Source organism: Myotis daubentonii, chromosome 11, assembly GCF_963259705.1.
Source record: "Myotis daubentonii chromosome 11, mMyoDau2.1, whole genome shotgun sequence".
NCBI classification, from domain to species: Eukaryota; Metazoa; Chordata; class Mammalia; order Chiroptera; family Vespertilionidae; genus Myotis; species Myotis daubentonii.
Window position 1 is genome coordinate 69,877,835 of NC_081850.1, and position 19,085 is coordinate 69,896,919.

The window sequence follows — 19,085 nt, forward strand, 5'->3', positions numbered from 1 at the left end:
TCCCTTCCCCTCTCCTCCGCCCCGCCCCCCCTTTCTCTCTCTCACCCTTTTCAGGAATTTCACGCAGAGAGCAGAAGCAGCCAAGTAGAGCAGCTCCAAGCTAGGAGTAGGGATCCAAAATAAAAGCGCGTGAGGGGGCGGGATTGCCCGGCGGCAGCTGGGGGCCCAGAGCCTCCGGCCCGGGTCGATTGGGAGGGTGGGAGTTAGAGGGTGGAGCTGGGCACCCCTCCCCTCTGCCAATTAGAACTTAGTGCGACCAGGTGCAGCCCGGGGTGGAGGGCACAGGAGGGGTGCGGGTGGTGGGAGGAGGATGGCAGGAGTTGCTGTCAAGTGGGTGGGGAGGGGGTCCTGAGGCCACGAGGAATTATTTCAGGAACTAGAAAAGGGCACAGGACTTGCTATTGGGCTTGCGGGGAGACAAAGTTAAGTGTCCGCCATCCAGAGGCGCCCTCTCCCCTGAAGAAGGCGGGGCCTGGAGCGATGTTGGACTGAGGCGCGCCCCCAGGTGCAGACGCTGGGTTGCGCCAGGGGTGGGGTGAAGGTGGTTCGGCCGGGCTGAGCTTGGGGGTTTCGGGGCGGAGGCGTGAGCGGGTCCCTAAGTCTTGGGAATTTGGAGCGGGCGGTGCGGCTAAGGACACTGCGAGAGCGGGATCAGGGGATCCTGGGAAAGGAGAGGGGGCGCCTGGGATTTGCCCGAGGCCGGGCGGAGCCTCCGAAACGCTCGGGGTCTGCCGGGGAGCAGAGGAGGGCCGGGCGGCGGGCCGAGGAGGCGGGGCGGGAGGGCGGGCCCGGCCGAGCGGGAGGCGGAGCCGGGAGCTGGGGGCTGCTGGCGAGCGGCTCCTCGGCTCCTTTGCTCCGGCTCCCCGCTTCCCTCCGCCGCCGCCGCCGCTCGTTCCTCCTCCTCCGCCGCCGCGGCCGCCGCTCGCCGCACCGCAGCCCCTCCCGCCATGGCCGCCGCCGCCGGCGCCCGGCGCAGCCCCGGCCCCAGCTCGGCGCTCCGGGGGCGGCTGAGGGTCGGCTTCCCCCCGGCGCCGCCGCCGCCGCTGCTCCTGCTCCTGCTCCTGCTGCCGCCGCCGCCGCTGCTGGCCGGCGCCACCGCCGCCTCCCGGGAGCCCGACAGCCCGTGCCGGCTCAAGACGGTCACGGTGTCCACGCTGCCCGCGCTGCGGGAGAGCGACATCGGCTGGAGCGGCGCCCGCGCCGGGACCGGGACGGGGACCGCGGCCGGAGCCGCCGCCGCCGCCGCGTCCTCGGGCTCCGCCGGCTCCGCCGGCTCCGCGGGCGCCCCCGCCGAGGCGCGCCTCCTGCTCTTTGTGCGGAACGAGCTGCCGGGGCGCATCGCGGTGCAGGACGACCTGGACAACACCGAGCTGCCCTTCTTCACTCTGGGTAAGGCTGGCGCCCGCGCACGCGGCGTCCCCAGGAACCGCGAGCCCTAAGTGCAGTCGGACGGGCGGGGGCGCCTGGGGGATCCCCGGCCCGGGCGGCGCGGAGCGGGGTTGGGAGAGGGCGGCGGACGGGCCCGGAGGGCGTACAGGTGGTTGGAGAGGAGTCTGGGGCGGGAGGTCCCGGAGTGCGCCGCGGGAGCCCGGGGCGCGCCAACCTTCCTGCGGCCGGGACCTGCGCCTCAGGCTCAGCCCAGACGCTGAGCTCTGCCGGTGCGTCCCAACACCCAGGACCCCCGGCGCTGAGTGCTGGAGCTGCGGGGACCCCCGGCGCAACCTCCGCTCCCAGGCCAGGGGCGGTCCGGCGCCCACTGCTCCGGGGGCACGGTCCCCGCCGGCCGGGTTGCCGCCCCTCGGCCCTCGGGTCGGAGTTGTGGTCTCGGCTCTAAGGGGTAGGTTTTATCCAGAATCTGAACGGAGAAGCTCCAGTAGCGTTGCCCCTCCCTCGCAAACCGAGTTCCCGAGTGGGTTGGGTGACCTTGGCCGAGTCGCTTCCCTCGAGGCCTCGGCGCTGGCCATCTGTGAGTGCTGCGGGCGAGAGCTGAGTGATGTCTGGGATTCCGAGCCCAAGTCTCCACTTTCAGAATCGCCGCCCTCACCCTACGCCCTGGGCTGTCGCATTCGCCTTTCTGCCCCCCTCATCACCGCCGACAGCCGCTGGGCTAATAAGAATAACTTAAAGTCAGGACCGTGGAGGGGGAGAGGGTCGGGTGGGGGCTCCCACGGAAAAGTTAATCGGAAAGTTCGCCAGCAGCTGGCTGCCTGCTGGTTCCCAGCGCGAATCCCAGAGGAGTCGGCCTTCGGAGGAGCCGTGGGAAGCGCGGCTGATTTCCCACCCGAGTAATTGATAGCTTAATTATCTCCGAGAGCGTTTGCAAAAACGCTGCTCCCCCTCGCTCTCCCGCGTTCGCCGGCCGCTCGCTCTCCCCTCCCCTCCCTGGGCTGGGGGCTCCATTGGGTGTTCGAGTCGGGTCAACAACTGAGGCGCCTACTAGGCGCGGGGGCTCGCCGCCCGGAGCCTCCCGAGCTCGGCTTCCCGGGATCCCTGCCTTCTCGAATCCGGTTCAGCTCAGTCATCCCGGGTGAGGAGCCTTCGTGGTCAGCACCTGCGGACTCTTGGCTTGGACCTGTGTGTGAGGGAAACTCCTTGCTGGCCCGAGAAGCCCCAGAGAGGAATCATCAGAGCAGGCTCCTCTCTCCTGGGAGCCATCCTATTTGTCAGTGTGTTTTTTGTGACCCCTGCCCCTGCCCTGTCTTCCTGGCTGCCCTGGAGACCTGAGCCGGTGCCAGGCCCTCTCCTGCTCTTAGCTGGAGCCTGGGGTTTCTGGTCCTTGGGCTCTCCCCATTCCGCTGTAACCTGAGCATGCTGAGCTTTCTGGGAGGCCCAGAGGGAGGGCGCCTGCAGGATCCTCGGGGGACTTCCCTTGTCTGTCATGTGAGACACACACACACACACACACACACACACACGCATGCACGCACCTGTGGGGCTGCTCATTCCTAAGGAAGGGACTGAGGGAGGAGACTGGGTTGCTTTCCAGTGGTTCTCAACCTTCTGGCCTTTAAATACAGTTCCTCATGTTGTGCCCCAACCATAAAATTATTTTCGTTGCTACTTCATAACTGTGATGTTGCTACTGTTATGAATCGTAATGTAAATATCTGATATGCAGGATGGTCTTAGGCGACTCCTGTGAAAGGGTGGTTCGACCGCCAAAGGGGTCGCGACCCACAGGTTGAGAACCGCTGATTTAGGGGAACAGCTAACCTTGGACTCAGGGCCAACTCCTACTACTCCCCCCAGAGGGACACATTTGGTCACTTCCAGTCTCAGCCTCCTCTCCTGGCCCTGGCAGTCTCTCTACAGTGGGGCGCCCTGGAGGTCAGGAGTGCATGTCTCCCTCAATGCCTGGTCACATGAGGGGGAAGGGGAACTTTCTTGGATGTGGTGTCACTTGGCAGCGAGGACCCCAGAGCATTACAATTCCTCAAGGATGTGGAAGGACCCAGTTCGGTCCATGAAGATGAGTCACCCCCAAATTCCTGGAGCTGTCAGTCTCTGCCATTTTAAACTTTGGTTTTCTAGAGGGAATGGGTGTTGGGAGCTGGAAATCTCGATTCCCCCCAAGACTGGGGAGTGAGCTCCAGAGTCTCCTGGCGCCCTCCATTTGGAGCCTTCCGCCTTCTCTGACACAGGTGACTGAGCCTGGAGCCTGGGGACAGCCTGCCAGGGAGTGGCCCGGTGCTGCTGTCCTCCTTGTCAGCTCTGAGCCCTTCTGGATGTATGTAGGGGCTTGGGTTCTCTCCTCCTCTTCCTCCTCCCCACCCCCACTCTGTGCCCTGGACTGGCAGCTCAAGGCGCTCCCTCCCCCCGGATTTGGATTTGGCTAGCGAGGTAGTCACCAGATGGCCAAGTATAGCAGGAGCTGTGTAGGGAGGCGTGGGCTTTTTATTTGTGTTGGTCTTCCACTGTTTGCGTGTAAACACGGAGTGCACAGCGAGCTCAGGGAGGGCCAGGCTGGCTGGAAATGAGGGCTGCTGCTTGGGGAGGAGGGCACTAGGAGCTGTTTATGGACATATCTTTCCCAGGGTCCTGAGGCAGCCCCGTCCCATCCCGAGACCGTTTAAACACCCTTTGTTTAAAAGCTGAGTAATCGTGTCTGCTGGGTTGGGCGAATCTTTCACTACTAACTCGCCAGTTCAAGGGCTTTGGAGATGGCACATGTGACTTCTAGGCAAGCCATCAGTGAATGCCAAGGCCTGCCAATAGTGGGGTATGTGGAGCCACCACTAGGGGGTGATGGTGACTGCCAGAGCCCTCTGGCGAAGCTTTGTGGGTAAAATGAGTTGTTGGTAAAATATTCCTGGCATTAAAGGGGAGTGGGCGATTGAACAAATAAAGGGTAGAATTCCCATTTTACTCAAGTCCAGCTGGGGGAACTCAAGGTAATTTTTCCCACACTGCCTACCATCATCTGTCACCAAAGTCACCTACATACACTGTGCCCCTGTGGTTCGAGTTATTGGCTGTGTTATTTATTGGTCATGCCCACACTTAAATGACTTTTCTCAAGGTCTCTTCCTCTCCATGCGCCTACACACCCCATCATGCTCCAGCCTGCTTTATGTAGATGTAAGTTCCCCTCAGAGATGAAAGAGCCCCCACGTTTCTGTGTTGGGCCTCTGCTCTAGAATCCAATTATAAGTCAGTGGTGTTGACAAAGTGAATTTCCCAAAAACTGATCAAGGAATAGCCACGTGGGTGTCTGAGAGCTTTCTTCTTGCCTGTTATTGTAAATCCACATAAAATATATGGCATGGGCACTGCTGTTATTGCCACTTTACAGGTTAGGAAGCATTCATAGAGGGGTCAGACTGTGACTCAATGGCAGACCAGGGCCTGGAATCTTAGTTCACCATGTGCCTACCTGCCGACATAAGAGAATCCTTACTAATTTGCTGTGTCACATAAATCAGACAGGAGAGGCGTGTGCTCTGCATTTGGGGGAGGGCAGGTAATTGCTAAGTCGGCATCCTGAGCCAAATATGCATGGAGGTGCTGGTTATACATGCGTGCAGGGTCAGGTGCCTGGTTCTGGAGAGAAACAGAACAGTCATCAACATGGCAATATTTCTCTAGAACTTCAGCTACCGGAGTGAGCTGAAATCTGAGCATTTCAATGTGGGGCATGAGTTAAATGACCTCTGGTGGCCCCGCCAGCACAAAGTTTTGTGACTCATGGGATGTCAAAGGCATTGCATTTAATGGTGCCCATGAGTGATGGAGGTGACACCACATTCAGTGACATCAGGGTGGAAGACATCTCTATAGAGTGGGAGAAGGTTGGGGTCACTTCCTGGACAGGAAAAGCCCCAGGCGAGGCCTTGGAGGATACACTGGAGAAGTTGAACGCTCCCATAGAGCTCGGTTAGGATCTGGCCTGCAGTGACCTTGAACATGTCATTTATCCCCCAGAGCTTCAGTTCTTTGTGCTGTAATAGGAGTGGGTAGATGAGCCCTAAAATAATCCTCGGGTGTAAAGATTCTGTGAACTTGAAGTGCCCTGACCTTGTCTGTCACTCTCGACTAGCTCCCCTGGCTTTTCACCGGCGCCTTTCCTTTGCCGGCAGCATGGGAGTGCTGGGAAGGACTGACTGAGAGGAAGAACTTGATCAGGAGCCACTGCCAGGGCAGGGCTTCTGAGGTAACCCTGCACATCACTCAGTCCTTCTCCGCCCCCGGGCAGCCCCGGAGTTTGCTTGTGGGTTCAGCTTTCATGTCTGTAGGTAGGGAAGTGACATCCTTCTTCCTGTGCGTGACAGTGGCGAGGCTGGGCTGTTTACCACCAGCCTTGATTCAGCAAAAGAGGGAAAAAGAGACAAGATTGAATAACCAACTGTTCGCTGTCAAAATTTCTTACTAATTTGCTTTGTCACATAAATCAGACAGGGGAGGCGTGTGCTTGCATTTGGGGGCGGGGGGGCTGGTGAGGAGGGAAGAGCCATCCAGTCAGGTGTCTTTAAATGCGCCTCCCTGAGCAGACAGGATGGCGTCCTGAAGATCTCTGCCAACAGAATGCTCTTTGCAGGAAGGTGAATGGCCTGTGTGGAAGAGGAAGATATTGTTTGAAATACCAACTTGGTCAGGTCTGCAAAGATTCCTTAAGATACAGGCAGAAATGGTTCCCAAAGGGAAAGGCCTCTGCCAGGAGGGAGGGGCCAGGAAGAGGGCAGATGGGTTGTTAGACGCTGGGAGGGTAGCCTAAGAAGAACAGTCCACAAAAGGCGGAGCTTCCTTCGAATGCCAGCAGGGAAGGAGGAATGTGCTTATTTTCCCTGCCTGGCTCTAAGGAATCTTCAAAAGGTGCAGATGGGGAGGGTAGAGGAAGTTCAACCCCCAGAAGAATGTATCCCTGGGAGCTGTCCAGCAGCCCAGCATTCTGACCGTGGCAAGGGAAGAACCTTTGGCGGGGGGCGGGGGGGATGGGGACGCCTTCAAGCCGAGACTAGCAGCTTTGGGCAGGCATTTGGAGAAAGGACCTCAGCCCTGGGAGACAGTTAGGCTATCTGCCCTTTTTGGGTTCTGGTTGGTTCCTGCAGGTTGATGCCCAGTCGTGAAAGGGAGGGAGAACAGATACAGATAGTAGTAAGCTGGGGTTTCTGAAGAGATTTCTGACCACAGAATATTTGTTAAAATCAGTGCCACTGTTTTTACTGTGTGTGTGTGTGTGTGTGTGTGTGTGTGTGTGAGAGAGAGAGAGAGAGAGAGAGAGAGAGAGAGAGAGAGAGGGAAGAGGAGAGAGATTTGGGGGTAGATAAGAGGGAGAATTGATGTTTTCAAACAAAGCTAGATTTTTTGAAAAAAATACGTTATTTCCTCATTTGGGTACTAGGTCCCTTTTACTAAATAAAGTGTTTGGGGCCCGGTCAGCATGGCTTAGGGTTGAGCATCCACCTATGAACCAGGAGATCTTGGTTTGATTCCCAGTCAGGGCACGTGCCCGGGTTGCAGGCTGAATCCCCAGTGTGTTTGGATCGCACTGAAAGGTCTAGGTCCTCCCCTGTTCTGATGCCCCAGGCTTCTGGGACACTGTGAATAGAGTCCTGGGAGTGCATGGTGTTCTGTGGTCTCTGATCTGCATCTTTTTCTCCTCTTCATTCACTTCCCTCACTAAATCCCCACCCCCTTTCCAGCTCCAGTCTGATGACTATGAAGACTCTGACAGGGCAGAGAGAGGGTTGCTGTCTGCCCTCAGAAAGTACTCTGTTCCTGAGAGGGTAATGGGTGGGAGAGAGGAGGACCTGCTTTACTGTGTAGAGGGGCTCACGCTTGGTCAAGGCCAACCAGGTTTGCTGTTCCTGGGGGTCATTTTCAGCAGCCGAGACGGCATAGTTCTGCAAACTGACCCTGAGCCGGACAGTTCTCCTGAACTGGGCCCTCAGGCCATAAGATCATGCTGTAATTTTCATTGATGGCAGGTCCGGCAGGAGGTCTTGACTAGACCTCTGGCCGGCAAAGGCTCCTGTTCTCACCCCCTTGCTTTGCTGTGTAAACTGGTCGTTGGGTGACCACACGTGATGGAGGGAGAGAAGGATGTGCAATGACTTCTTTGGGTGAAGTCATACAAACCATTGCCACAACCATCGACACGGGGGGACTCACAGTATCACAGATTCCTAGAGCTCATTGAATCCACTGGGCATGTTATATGGCAACATTGTGGTCAGACAAAGGAAGAAAGCTGCTTCAGGTTCAGCAGTTCAGAGTTCAACCCCGTGGCCTTGAATCGCAGCCTATGCTTCTTTCCATCACAACACTGGGCCTCCAACAGGTGGCTCTGCCTTTAAACACATCTCTGTAACTCGGGGGGGGGGGGGGGACGTCATAAAATGCACCACCCTCTCCTGGTCCCCCTGCAAAAACCAAAAATATAAAAACTCCCAAATCTAAGGAGCCGTATCCCTAGGGAAACTGACTTTGTTCTCCTGCCCAGGTATCCAGCTGGTTGGCCCCAATCCCTCTTGCGAACCTGAGCTGCTGGGTTTTGCTCTGGGGGGAGGAGGAAGCCTCATTGCCTTTCACAGCTGCCTTCGGTGCTGAGCAGAGAGAGCCTGCTGTTTGCCAGGGGAGGGAGGGAAGAGTGGGATTTAACCTGGAGGCGGAGAAGCATCACAGGGATGCTTCCTTTACGGAGCAGATACTTTTCCAAGTTCTCACACTGACCAGCTAGTGGCAACCGAAGATTAGCTATCGCAGGCGAGCTGGGTTTTCCCTCCTTCAGCAGAGCAGGCAGCCCTTCTGGCCCAGAGGGAGGCAGGCAGCAGTGCTTGTCTGGACTGGCTCTGTTCCCCATCGCTGACACTCTCCTTTCACTGGCTCTTCGCTGGTGTCTGGAGGAGTTCTCTTGCACAACAGCCCCCGCTGAGATTTCCCGTGGGGTTGGGAGGGGAGTGTTGGTGACTTACAGAAATATGTGTAGCTTCCTTTCTGGCGCATGAGGACACGCAGGCAGCATAGTCTGTGAATCAGACATTGACAAGGATGGTGCATCTTATAAATGGTGAGGGTTTTAACCACAAAGAGGAGAAATTTCTTTGTGTGTCACAGCCCTGGGCACATCCAACCTCAGCAGTTCTCTCCACTAAGATTTCCCACAGTCACCTCACTGGTGTGTGCCTCTTGTCTGGTCCTCCCCAATTCCTGCCTGTACGTGCAGGCAGAGTATTTCATTTAAAGCCCAAATATGATGATGTCTGTCCTCTCCTAACACACCTCACTGGTTCCCCATAGTTCTTAGTATGAAGTCCAGGCTCCTCACTGTGGTACAAGGTCCATGATCGGATCTGCTCAGACTTCCTACCCTGAGAATCCTTCCTTCTGTTCCTCTAACTCTGCCCCACCAACCCGGGAAAATTCCTTCTTACCTTTCAAGACTGAACTCAAATTTCGATTTATCTTTGAAGTCTTTCCTGACCTCTTCACACTGAAGTTGAGCATTCTGGGCCTTGGCACCCACCGTCAATATAAAGATTGAGATAGCAATGCCGGTCTCTTAAGAACAGTTGTGCCACTACAATGTGCTAGGCCAGTGATGGCGAACCTTTTGAGCTCGGCGTGTCAGCATTTTGAAAAACCCTAACTTAACTCTGGTGCTGTATAGAAATTTTTTGATATTTGCAACCATAGTAAAACAAAGACTTATATTTTTGATATTTATTTTATATATTTAAATGCCATTTAACAAAGAAAAATCAACCAAAAAAATGAGTTTGCGTGTCACCTCTGACACGCATGTCATAGGTTCGCCATCACTGTGCTAGGCACTATTCAGGTGCTTAGGAGTGTGTGTGTGTGTGTGGTGGGGAGAGAACAATAACAGTAATCATCTTATATAATAAAAGCCTAATTTGCAAATTGTTCCCTCTACCTGGAGTTCAACCAGGGGGCAGAGCTGGCCGGCCAACTGCCCATGGGCCAACTGCCTGCAGCCCCTCCCCCTGACTGGCCCTGCCCCTGGTAGCAGCAGTAGGCAGCTGGGGGAAGGGAGGCCCCAGCCAGCAGCCAGCAGCTGCTAGGGACTCTACCTGTGCACGAATTTCGTGCACTGGGCCTGTAGTATTAAATAAGAAATAACGCAGTATAGGAGGTGATGAATTGTATGAAAAAGGGCAAAAAATAAAACGGGAAGTTTTTCGATGAGACATCGGTTTTAATGTTAAGTAGGTAGACTGAGAGGAGCTTATGGAGAATGTAGGGTTGGCACAGAGACTGGGAGGCGATGGAGGAGTTCGCCAAATAGGATCTAGGAGAAGAGCCTTCCGGATGGAGAAGGGCTTCAGCACACCTGACTCCGCAGCACACGTGGTGTGCCCAAGGGCCAGTGAGGCCGGTGCTGCCGCTGGAGTGAGCAGGGGTGGGCAGGGCAGGATGGAGGATGGGAGAGGACCAGGGGGTCACCTGGGGCCATCCAGATTGCTGTCCCAATCCAGGCTTTTCCTCGGAGTGAAATGGAGAAGCCCTGCAGGATTATGAGCAAAAGAGTGTCCATGTCTGACTTCTGTTTCAAAAGAATTACTCGGGCTGCTCTGTTGAGAGGCAGCGAGGCCTGGCAGTCTCTTCAGGTGAGATGCTGGTGGCTTGGAGCAGGAGAGCAGAGCTTCTGTGCTGCTTTGTCTGTCTTGCCTATGGATCCACATGCAGCGAACATGCTTCCTTCCTGGGGCTGTGATGACTCACCGTGTGCCTGGCACATCCTAGGTGCTCAGAGCATCTTCCATGACTAGAACCCTGGGCTTGCCAAGTTATTATCCCAGAACCCACACTGAGTAAAACTAGAGTGGCGTGGGCATCCCCTTTATCTGAAGTCTGAGCTGGAGTTCCTCCTCTTCCAGAAAGCTTTCCCTCTTCTGGGATCCTGTAGCCATTTCTTCCATCTTTCCCCACCTCATTATTCTGGGGTGTTTATCAGCTGAGTGATGGGACCCCTTTGTTTAGAGGAAAGACCTTATCTTGAAAATCATGGAAGGCAGATGAGGGATTAGAACCTGTGCATGGTGGCAAACAGAGGCATTGGATATGTTGAAGGAGATGATACCATGGTGGTGGGATCATCAAATGTCACAGGTCGTGAGAATTAGGACATTCTCTGAAGAAACCCTTCTTCTATCAAAGCTAGGGAATCGAGGTCGCCAGAGTGAGTCCCTGGTGGAGCAGGGCACCAGATTCCGATCTGCTGGAGTCCTACTCCCGAGTGTCTTCCTCCCGCCTTAGGGAAGGGCAGCCAGGCCACCAGGGAGTCCACATTCGGGAGGAGGGGAGGAGGGGAGGAGAGGAGGAGGGGAGGAGGGGAGGAGGGGAGCCGAAATTCCCAGACGGTATCATTCTGGCATGGCGTAGGCTGTGGAAACCACAACTATGGATTGCATATTTACCATGCCCCAGATTCGGTGCTGGTACCTGTTATCTCACTCCATCCTCCCCACAGTGCTAAAAGGCAGGGTAGATCTGCCCCATGTTATAGGCGAGCATGGTGGCTCAGAGGAGTAAAGGAACATACCCACGATCACACAGCTGGTATCCAGGCGAGCTGGGCCCAAGCTCAGTCCTGCCTGGTTCCGAACCCGGTGCTCTCTCCGCCTCCCCTGCTGCACAGAACCAGGCATGTTCTTGGGTTTTCATCTCTTTGACACCCGCTTTCCCTTTTTTTCTCTTCCTCTGCTCATTACCAGGAAGTAGGAGACGTCTCTTCTATAGGGACCTCAGGTGTGACAGCCTCACAGGCCCGAGGGACTGCACACCTTGTGTCTGCTGCCAGGAGCTGACTCAGCATCCCCCAGGCCCTGTCGCTCCTCGCTCATTTGCCAAGAGCGCACCAGGCCTCGTCTCATTTTATTCTCAGTGCCACTCATTATCCCTGGGCTACTTGACGCTGGCAGTCTGGGTTTCTGTGCCTTTTTGATTCTCTTCCTCCTTTTCTTCCTCACACCCTCTCTCTCCCTTTCCAGTTCCCTCTCTCCCCCGTGCTTACGGAGGTCCCACCTTGGCTAGGCATAGTGTCATACTGGGAGACCTGTGATCCAGTCTTTATAGTCTTTCTAGAAATTGTCAAGGCATTGGTTATTGGAGATCAGGCCCTTGTTTGTACGTTTCTGTCACTCCTCTGGTCCACCTCAAGGTGAGTTTTGCCCACCCAGTGCTTCTTAGCAGCATTATGCAGATTTTATTTCCCATTTTGAAAATGGGATTTATATTACATTATCTATGCATATGGGATATATATAATAATATGTAAGATTTACATCTACATTATAATGCTGTAAAAGTAAATAAATAGTGTGTACTTCTATAGTATCAGAACTCGCCCTAGCCGGCTTGGCTCAGTGGATGGGGCATCAGTCTGAGGACTGAAGGGTTCTGGGTTCGATTCCAGTCAAGGGCACATGCCCCGGTGCTTGCAGGCTTGATCCCCAGTAGGGGGCGTACAGGAGGCAGCCAATCAATGATTCTCTCTCATCATTGATGTTTCTCTCGCTCCCTCTCCCTTTCCCTTCTGCTCTGAAGTCAATACAAATATAAAAATAAAATATAGTATCAGAACTGGGTAAAATAACGCCTTGGAGATCTAGCCCAGCTCCATCATTCACCCAGCTAAGAGAAGGACATTTTGAAGGTCGCACAGGTAATTCACAGCAACCATCTCTGGGCAATGTGCTGGGGTGGACCATGTGCAGCTCAGACAATCAGAAATCCTGGGTTCGAATTCTGATGCATAGCTTGCTAAATGCAAACTTCCGTATGCCACCGCTCTGAGGCTCTGTTTGCCTGACAGTAAAGTGAAAGTGACATAACAATCACTGCTCTGGTTTCCGTGGTCATTGTTTTTGGAGCCCCCTCCATAAAGGGAACTTCAGGCAGCGCCCAGCACTCTGCTCCTTTTTAGTTGCACTTGGCCATATGATCCTCACGGAGGTAGTTGTGTGCCAAGCACCTAGCCCAGCGTCTGGCACACAGTGTGTGCTCTGTGCCTCAGAGCCACCTGGAACCCTTGTTTTGAAAGGAGATGGAGGTATGAATAAATAGTGTATACAGACTGCAGACGTCCTTTCCCTTCCCCCGGCTTTCCCTTGCAGCAGGCTTGGCTTAGGCACCCGCTGTCCCCCCACCTCCCCCCAGCAAGGCAGAACTGGATGCAATTGACCATTGATGTCTGCTGTTCCCGGGGAGCTGGGGAAGCCAGGAACCCCGGGGTCATCTGAGGACAGCTTGGACAGAGCTGCTCTCAGAGGCTGAGCCTGAGGCAGGTGGGTGTTGGGGAGGCGGGCGGGGCAGCGTCCTCTCCCTCGTGGTGGCAGCAGGCTGAAAAGGCCCTGCTCTCAGCCGCCCGGGGAAGTCACGAGTGGCGTTGCAAGCAGCGAAAAGGGAAGGAGCATTTCCATTAGCAGAATCAGCAGTAAAGAGATTTCCAGTCACAGTAATAGCTGCATTTGGGGGAATCATTTCCGTGGAGGCTGTGGGCAGAGGAGGGAAGGGGCGGGGGGGGCGGCAGGGAAAGGCACAGGAGACTTCTGGTCTGCTTGCACGGAGCTGGAGACCGACTGCAGCCAGCAGCCAGTGGGAGCCAGGTGCCAGACGCACAGCGCCTGCCTGTTCCAGGGCTGCTGGTCTTTGGGCAGACGTGCTGGGCCTCCCCCTTCCCTCCAAATGGATGGAGCCCTGTTCTCAGCGGTCCTGGTGGGGGCCGCCCACTCATCCCATGCTGCCCTTGCTCTGATTCCCTGGGTTACTGTTTTTAAGATGTCAGAGCCAATAGCAACGTCCTAGGCTCCTGGATTGTAGGTGGGGAAGCTCCCAGATTTTGTAGCCCAGCTGCCTCGCAGAATCGCCTTAACCCAGGTTCTCCCAGACCCGCTGAGGCACCAGGGAGGGACCTGGGAACCTGTCCTTGAATACCTGTACCAGCTCCTTGGAGGACCCTGTGCACCCCTTCAGCCTCGCCTCCTGACATTCCCCTTCGCACTTGACCCTGTAGCCTCGCTGACCACTTGCAGATTCTGAGGGTACCAGGCACAATCCCCCCATCGGACCCCGCACAGAAATGCTGTTCTCTCTGGTTGGCATACTTTCCCCATCCCCAATACCCCTGGCCATCTCCTAGCCTTCGCTTACTGTTACCTCCTCTGAGGAGCCTTCTCTTTTTCCTCCCAGGCTTAGATAGAGGTGGTGGTGTCCCCCTGCCCCCCCCCCCCCCGAATGTTCATATTAAATTTGGTAGGATTCACAAATTTCATTAATAAAAAATAAATTAAAAAAATAAAATACAGGATGCCCACCTAAACTTGAATTTCAGCCAATGAAAACTTGCTTGGTATGAATGGGTAAAATAACATCATGTGCAGTATTTGCAGCATAGTTTTACTAGAAGTGACTCTTCGATGATCAGAAATTCAAATTTAACAAGGCACCCTGTTTCTTATATGGCAACCCACAGGGACTCCGGTTTCTTTCTCCCCGTCAAGGGTCACACTGCTGATGTGTGATTTGTCCCCTAAGCCTGTGCTCCCCACATCTCCCCATCTCAGGAAATCACGCCGCCATTCGCCCCGTTACTCAAGGGACAGGAGGCATCGCTAACTAACCCCGTTCTTCCAGTCAGCCAGCCCTGTTGGTTTTGCTTCTAAACGGACTCTCAAGATTATTTGCTTCTCCTGATTTCTGACTGCCATCTCCTTTGTCCAAGCCATCGTCCTTTTCCCCTAGGGCTGTGATATTCATCTTCTTACTGGTCTCACTGCTGCCTCTCTGCCCCATCCTTCCTTGATATCATACAGGATATAGCACATGGGTCACCCCCAGCCTCTGCCACCTTTGTACGGCCTGTAAGCTGATTTGCTTATTTAAATAGTTGAAAAAAAATCAAAGCAAGACTAATGTCTCATGATTCATGACAATGATGTGTGTGTAGTTTGAATATCAGTGCCCATAAATAAGGTTTATCGGATGCATGCCAACTCATATATTCATGTATGTATTTTCTGTGTTTGCTTTCATGCTGTAGCAGCTGAGTTGAGTAGTGGGAACATGGGCTATCTGGTTCGAAAAGCTTAAAAAATATTTACTAACTGTCCCCTTATAGAAAAACTTTGCCAACCCTGCTGTGTACAGCAGCCAGAGCGATCTTTTCTAAAAAGCAAAGCAGATCTCTTTACGTTCTTGTTGAAAACCTTTAATTATTTGTCATTGCTTTTAAGAATTAAATCCTAATTCATTTTAAGAGTCTAGAAAATCCTAAAAGATTTCCTTTCTTCTTTGAGTTCATCTTCCAGTTTCTTCCTTGCTCACGAAACTCGAATATCACCTTCTTGCAGAAGTCTTCCCTACCACACTAGCACCCTGGTACATCTTCCCCCATAGCTTTCTTATTCTATTTATTTTTATTTTTTTAAAAATTTATTTCATGGAGAGGAAGGGAGAGAGAAAAATATCAATGAGAGAGAAACATCGACTGGCTGCCTCCTGCACACCCTGTAACAGGGATTGAGCCTGCAACCCGGGCATGTGCCCTGACTGGGAATCAAACCAGCGACCCCCTGGTGTAGAGGACGATGCTCAACCGACTGAGCCACACTGGCCAAGCTATTCCATTTATTTTTTAAAACTTTTATCTGACAGCTCATTGAAGGTAGGGGATATCTCTCGTTCATCTTTTTTGCTATCCAGATTATATACTGCAGGACATAGCACAGAGTGGGTGCTGAGTGGATGTTTCTCGGCCAAGTGAATGAAACATGGGCAGTTTGGTGAACAGCACCTCAGAGAGTACCACCTCATCGGGTTGGTCCCTTGCCATCTGTGAGGTTCTTCTGCTCCCCCTTAGTCCCCAAGGGCAGGAAGGAGAGAAAACCACTTCTCAGGGACCATCTGAGGTTGGATGCTGCCGCAGAAGGGTAAAGATGACACCCTCCCTCTCTCGCATCCGCGCTCTCTGCGTCCTTCCTGGGGCCTCTGAGGATGAAGCCCTCAGCTCTGAACCCTGGTGCAGTTCGCCTTTTTCAAGCCCCGTCTCACACTAATTTGTTAGACAACTTTCTTCAATTAATTACTTTCCTTCCATCCTCCCCCTGGGAGGGAGATGCGAGAACCTGACCACCCAAAGTAACCGATTCCCTGTCTGCCAATAGCAGGACTCCTACCGTCTCCCCGTCCTTTAATTTCTCTCTTCACTGTATTTTCCAGCCTCTCTATGCCACCTCTCCAAACTGCAGAGGCCTCTAGGGAAAGGGCCCCTTCGCCTGGTCCCCTGCTCCCATCCGGGGAACAGAAGGCCCCCCCCCCCCCCCCCCCGCCTCAGAGGGACAACAGGTGGGAAGGCAGGCAGGTGGCCGAGGAAGGACAGCTGCACACCTTCGAACACCAAGCCGCTTTTGCAAAGTCTGCTAACGACTAAACTGTGCTGGATTGGGAAGCAAATGCCTTGGGTTCCAGTCCTGTTCCTGCCATTCACTTGCTATGTGACATGAAATGAGTGACAGTTCCTCCTGGGCCTACGTGAGGGGGGTCAGAGCCAGTACACCCCCGCCCCTCCCCCCAGGAAACCGGGCAAGGTTGGGCTGCATAGAATCCTTCATGCGAGAGGAGAGACCTTCTGGTCTTATCTGTTCTCAGAATCCCAGGTGCCCAGAGCTGTGCCCATCACATAGTAGGCGCTCAGTCAATATTTGCTGAGAGAAGGAATGAATAGATGGAAAATATGTGAGATTAGACATTGCTAGGCAATAACCTCCCTGCAGCTTCAGATTCCTTCTGAATGCAGCGCCCTCATCAGTCACTATGATCAACTGGGAAGTGCCTGGGAGATGGATTCTATTCTCACTCCCTAGCCTGGACCAACTCTCCTAAAACCCCCAGTTCTCCTTAAACTCCCCTTGCCTGGAGCTGAGCCCCCTCAGTCATTTGCAGCGCTGCTTCCATCCCAGACCCTGGGGGCACCGAAATGCAAGGAGGCAGTAGTCTGTTGGGATAATCACATTTGCAGTTTTCAATTTAGAAAACTCCTTCTCATGGGTACTTTTAGTGTCTGCACATAATGGATGAAGGCACAGCCATTCGGGGACATCGAGTCAATTGCACAAGGTCAGATAGTACATGGGATTAGCTGTGCTTATTTTTCAAAGGAAGCTTTATATCACAATCATGAATGGAACACCAGAATAAGTGGCTATAGATGGAAGATAGCCTGTAAAAGGAATGCAACTATTGAAGTTATATATACATATATTTTCACGGGCCTCCTAAATTTATCTCTCACCTTGGGAAACATTGCCCTAGCCCAACCACTCACACCAAGGTACTGTTTTCGTTTAAAATTTAAATTTTCCCCTCTTAGCTGTCAGACTTCCCTGCAATATATACATTAAAAGTATCTTTCCCACATCATAACTACTACCCGTCTTTTAAGACCCAACTAGAATATATACCGTCATAGCTTCCACGATGCCTTTCCTTGCTCAAACCAAGCACTTTGAATGTTCACTGCAACTTGTGTTTTCATGGAAATATTGTGATTGTTTAATTGCCTGCTCCTCTTGCTAGTCTGTAAGCTTCCCAAGTCAGACATCGTGCCTCTTTAATATGCTTAATTCCAGCAGCTAGTGCCTGCATGCTTACTGAAATCTTAACCTTCATTTTAAATTTTCACAAAACGGTTTAAAAAATACAAGCTGGTTGTAATGAATTTAAACCATTCAGGAGCATTATGAAGGGGAGAAGGGAAAGTCTTTCCCCTCCCCAGCCTCATTCCCCAGGCGTGAGCGTGAGGAGGAGTGTGCCGGCCTCCTTGTGGAAATGGAATGCCTGTGCCCAACCAGCCACCTGTGGTGATGCCACCCAGAGTGATTTGCCCAAGGTCACTCTGCAGGTTTTCTGCAGGCAGCTCAGGGGTTTTAATGAAAATGTCTTTTCAGGAGGGGACTGGTTTTTCTTTTTGAAAATATATTTTTATTGATTTCAGAAAGGAATAGAAAGGGAGAGAGAGAGAGAAACAGCAATAATGAGAGACTAATTGATCAGCTGCCACCTGCATGCCCCCCACTGGGGATCAAGCTGGCAATCTGGGCATGTGCCCTTGCTTAGAATCGAACCCAGACCTCCCGGTTCATAGGCCGCTGCTCAACCGCGGAGCCACCCCGGCCGGCCGGGGAAGGCACTGGTGTTTCAGTCTGGGCTCCATGAAAGGTCAGGGGAGTATGCGTTGCCCTGGGATTCAGCTGAAGAGATGCTCCACTTTCATCTGTTTGTAACCCCGGAGCTCCAGTTTCATTTGAGCAAAAGATTCCACAGTTTTAAAATAGTGTCCTACGAGCAAGGTGCGATGTCTGGACTGCAGCAGCATCCTCCATGCCCGATGCACAATACATTGGGAAGAAGATGGGTAATGTTCCTGCCACAATATTTTATGGAGGCGCCATGATTGCGGAAGGCCACTGACCACCTCCTGGTCAGTAGTAAGCCCGCTTTACTGACCCACTCCACATGGTCAGGCCCGCAGTCTACCTCAGGTTTTCTCCAGGGTTCAGGCAGGGAGGCCTTTGTTGGCTGACCCTTTACTGAATATACAAATACATACACACACACATACACACATGCATATACATAACACACATACATATATATCTACTCTTACATACATATATACATATACACCTATCCCTGTACATATACATACACATACACAGACACACATACACATACACACATGCATATACATACCATACACATACATATACATCTACTCATACATACACATACATATATACATACACACATACACCTATCCCTGTACATATACATGCACATATACACACACGCACACATGGTGTAGGTACATATGTAAATGTGTATATATGCACCGTATACATATAACATGTAAGAATAGATACATTACGTATATGCACATACACAGACACACAGATACATATGAGAGAGAATGTGCACATTTTTCTGTCTGGAGAACTAAAAGAAGAAACTGAACCCAGCAAGGGCAGGGCCAGCAGGGAACAGTTATCACAAGGAGTCAGAGGCAGGTGTCTCTTTCTTCCTGTCAAGGTCGACACAGCAGCTCTTCTTCCTTAAACTGTTTTCCCACACTGGGGAGACAGAATATTCCGGAGAGGGTTGCCTGGGTGTAGATTGAGTTGCTTACCTTAAAACCCTCCTTTATAAGGCCAGGTGGATTGGCAGTTGGTCAGTTAATAGACAAGTCTATTAAAGCAGGAAATCATAAAAAGTTGTAACGCACCTCAAACATTACATTGTAGCTTAATGCACATAACTGTGTATACATTTGCCAATTATTTGATGGAGTCCAGGGCCTCTCTTCTCGTTCTGGGTCAGCTGATGAGAGTTCCATGACATTGTTCTTGTGTAAACCATTTTCATAATGCACCAAATATGATCTCCAACGTTTCATTAAAGGGGACTGAGAACCTAAAGGTGCTTGCCAAGTAATCCTTCCAGAGTTTTATGACTCCTTGCTACATTTTTATCGTTGTCACACCTTACCTAATTCCATAGCAATATAAAGTGACTTTATTTTTACAGTAAAATCACATTCGTCCTCATAGGAACTGCTTTCTTTTGATGCT

General features: G+C 52.7%; 1 protein-coding gene across 2 annotated transcripts in view; it reads left to right on the forward strand.

Annotated features, from left to right (window-relative positions):
* Positions 1–782: 782 nt before the first annotated feature.
* ASTN2 (astrotactin 2) overlaps positions 783–19,085 on the forward strand; it is a 742,933-nt gene continuing 724,630 nt past the window's right edge. For both annotated transcript variants that reach the window (XM_059657840.1, XM_059657842.1), the window contains exon 1: positions 783–1,389. In XM_059657840.1, coding sequence (XP_059513823.1) covers positions 948–1,389 — 442 coding nt within the window. In that variant the 5' untranslated portion in view covers positions 783–947. The remainder of the gene's footprint in view (positions 1,390–19,085) is intronic.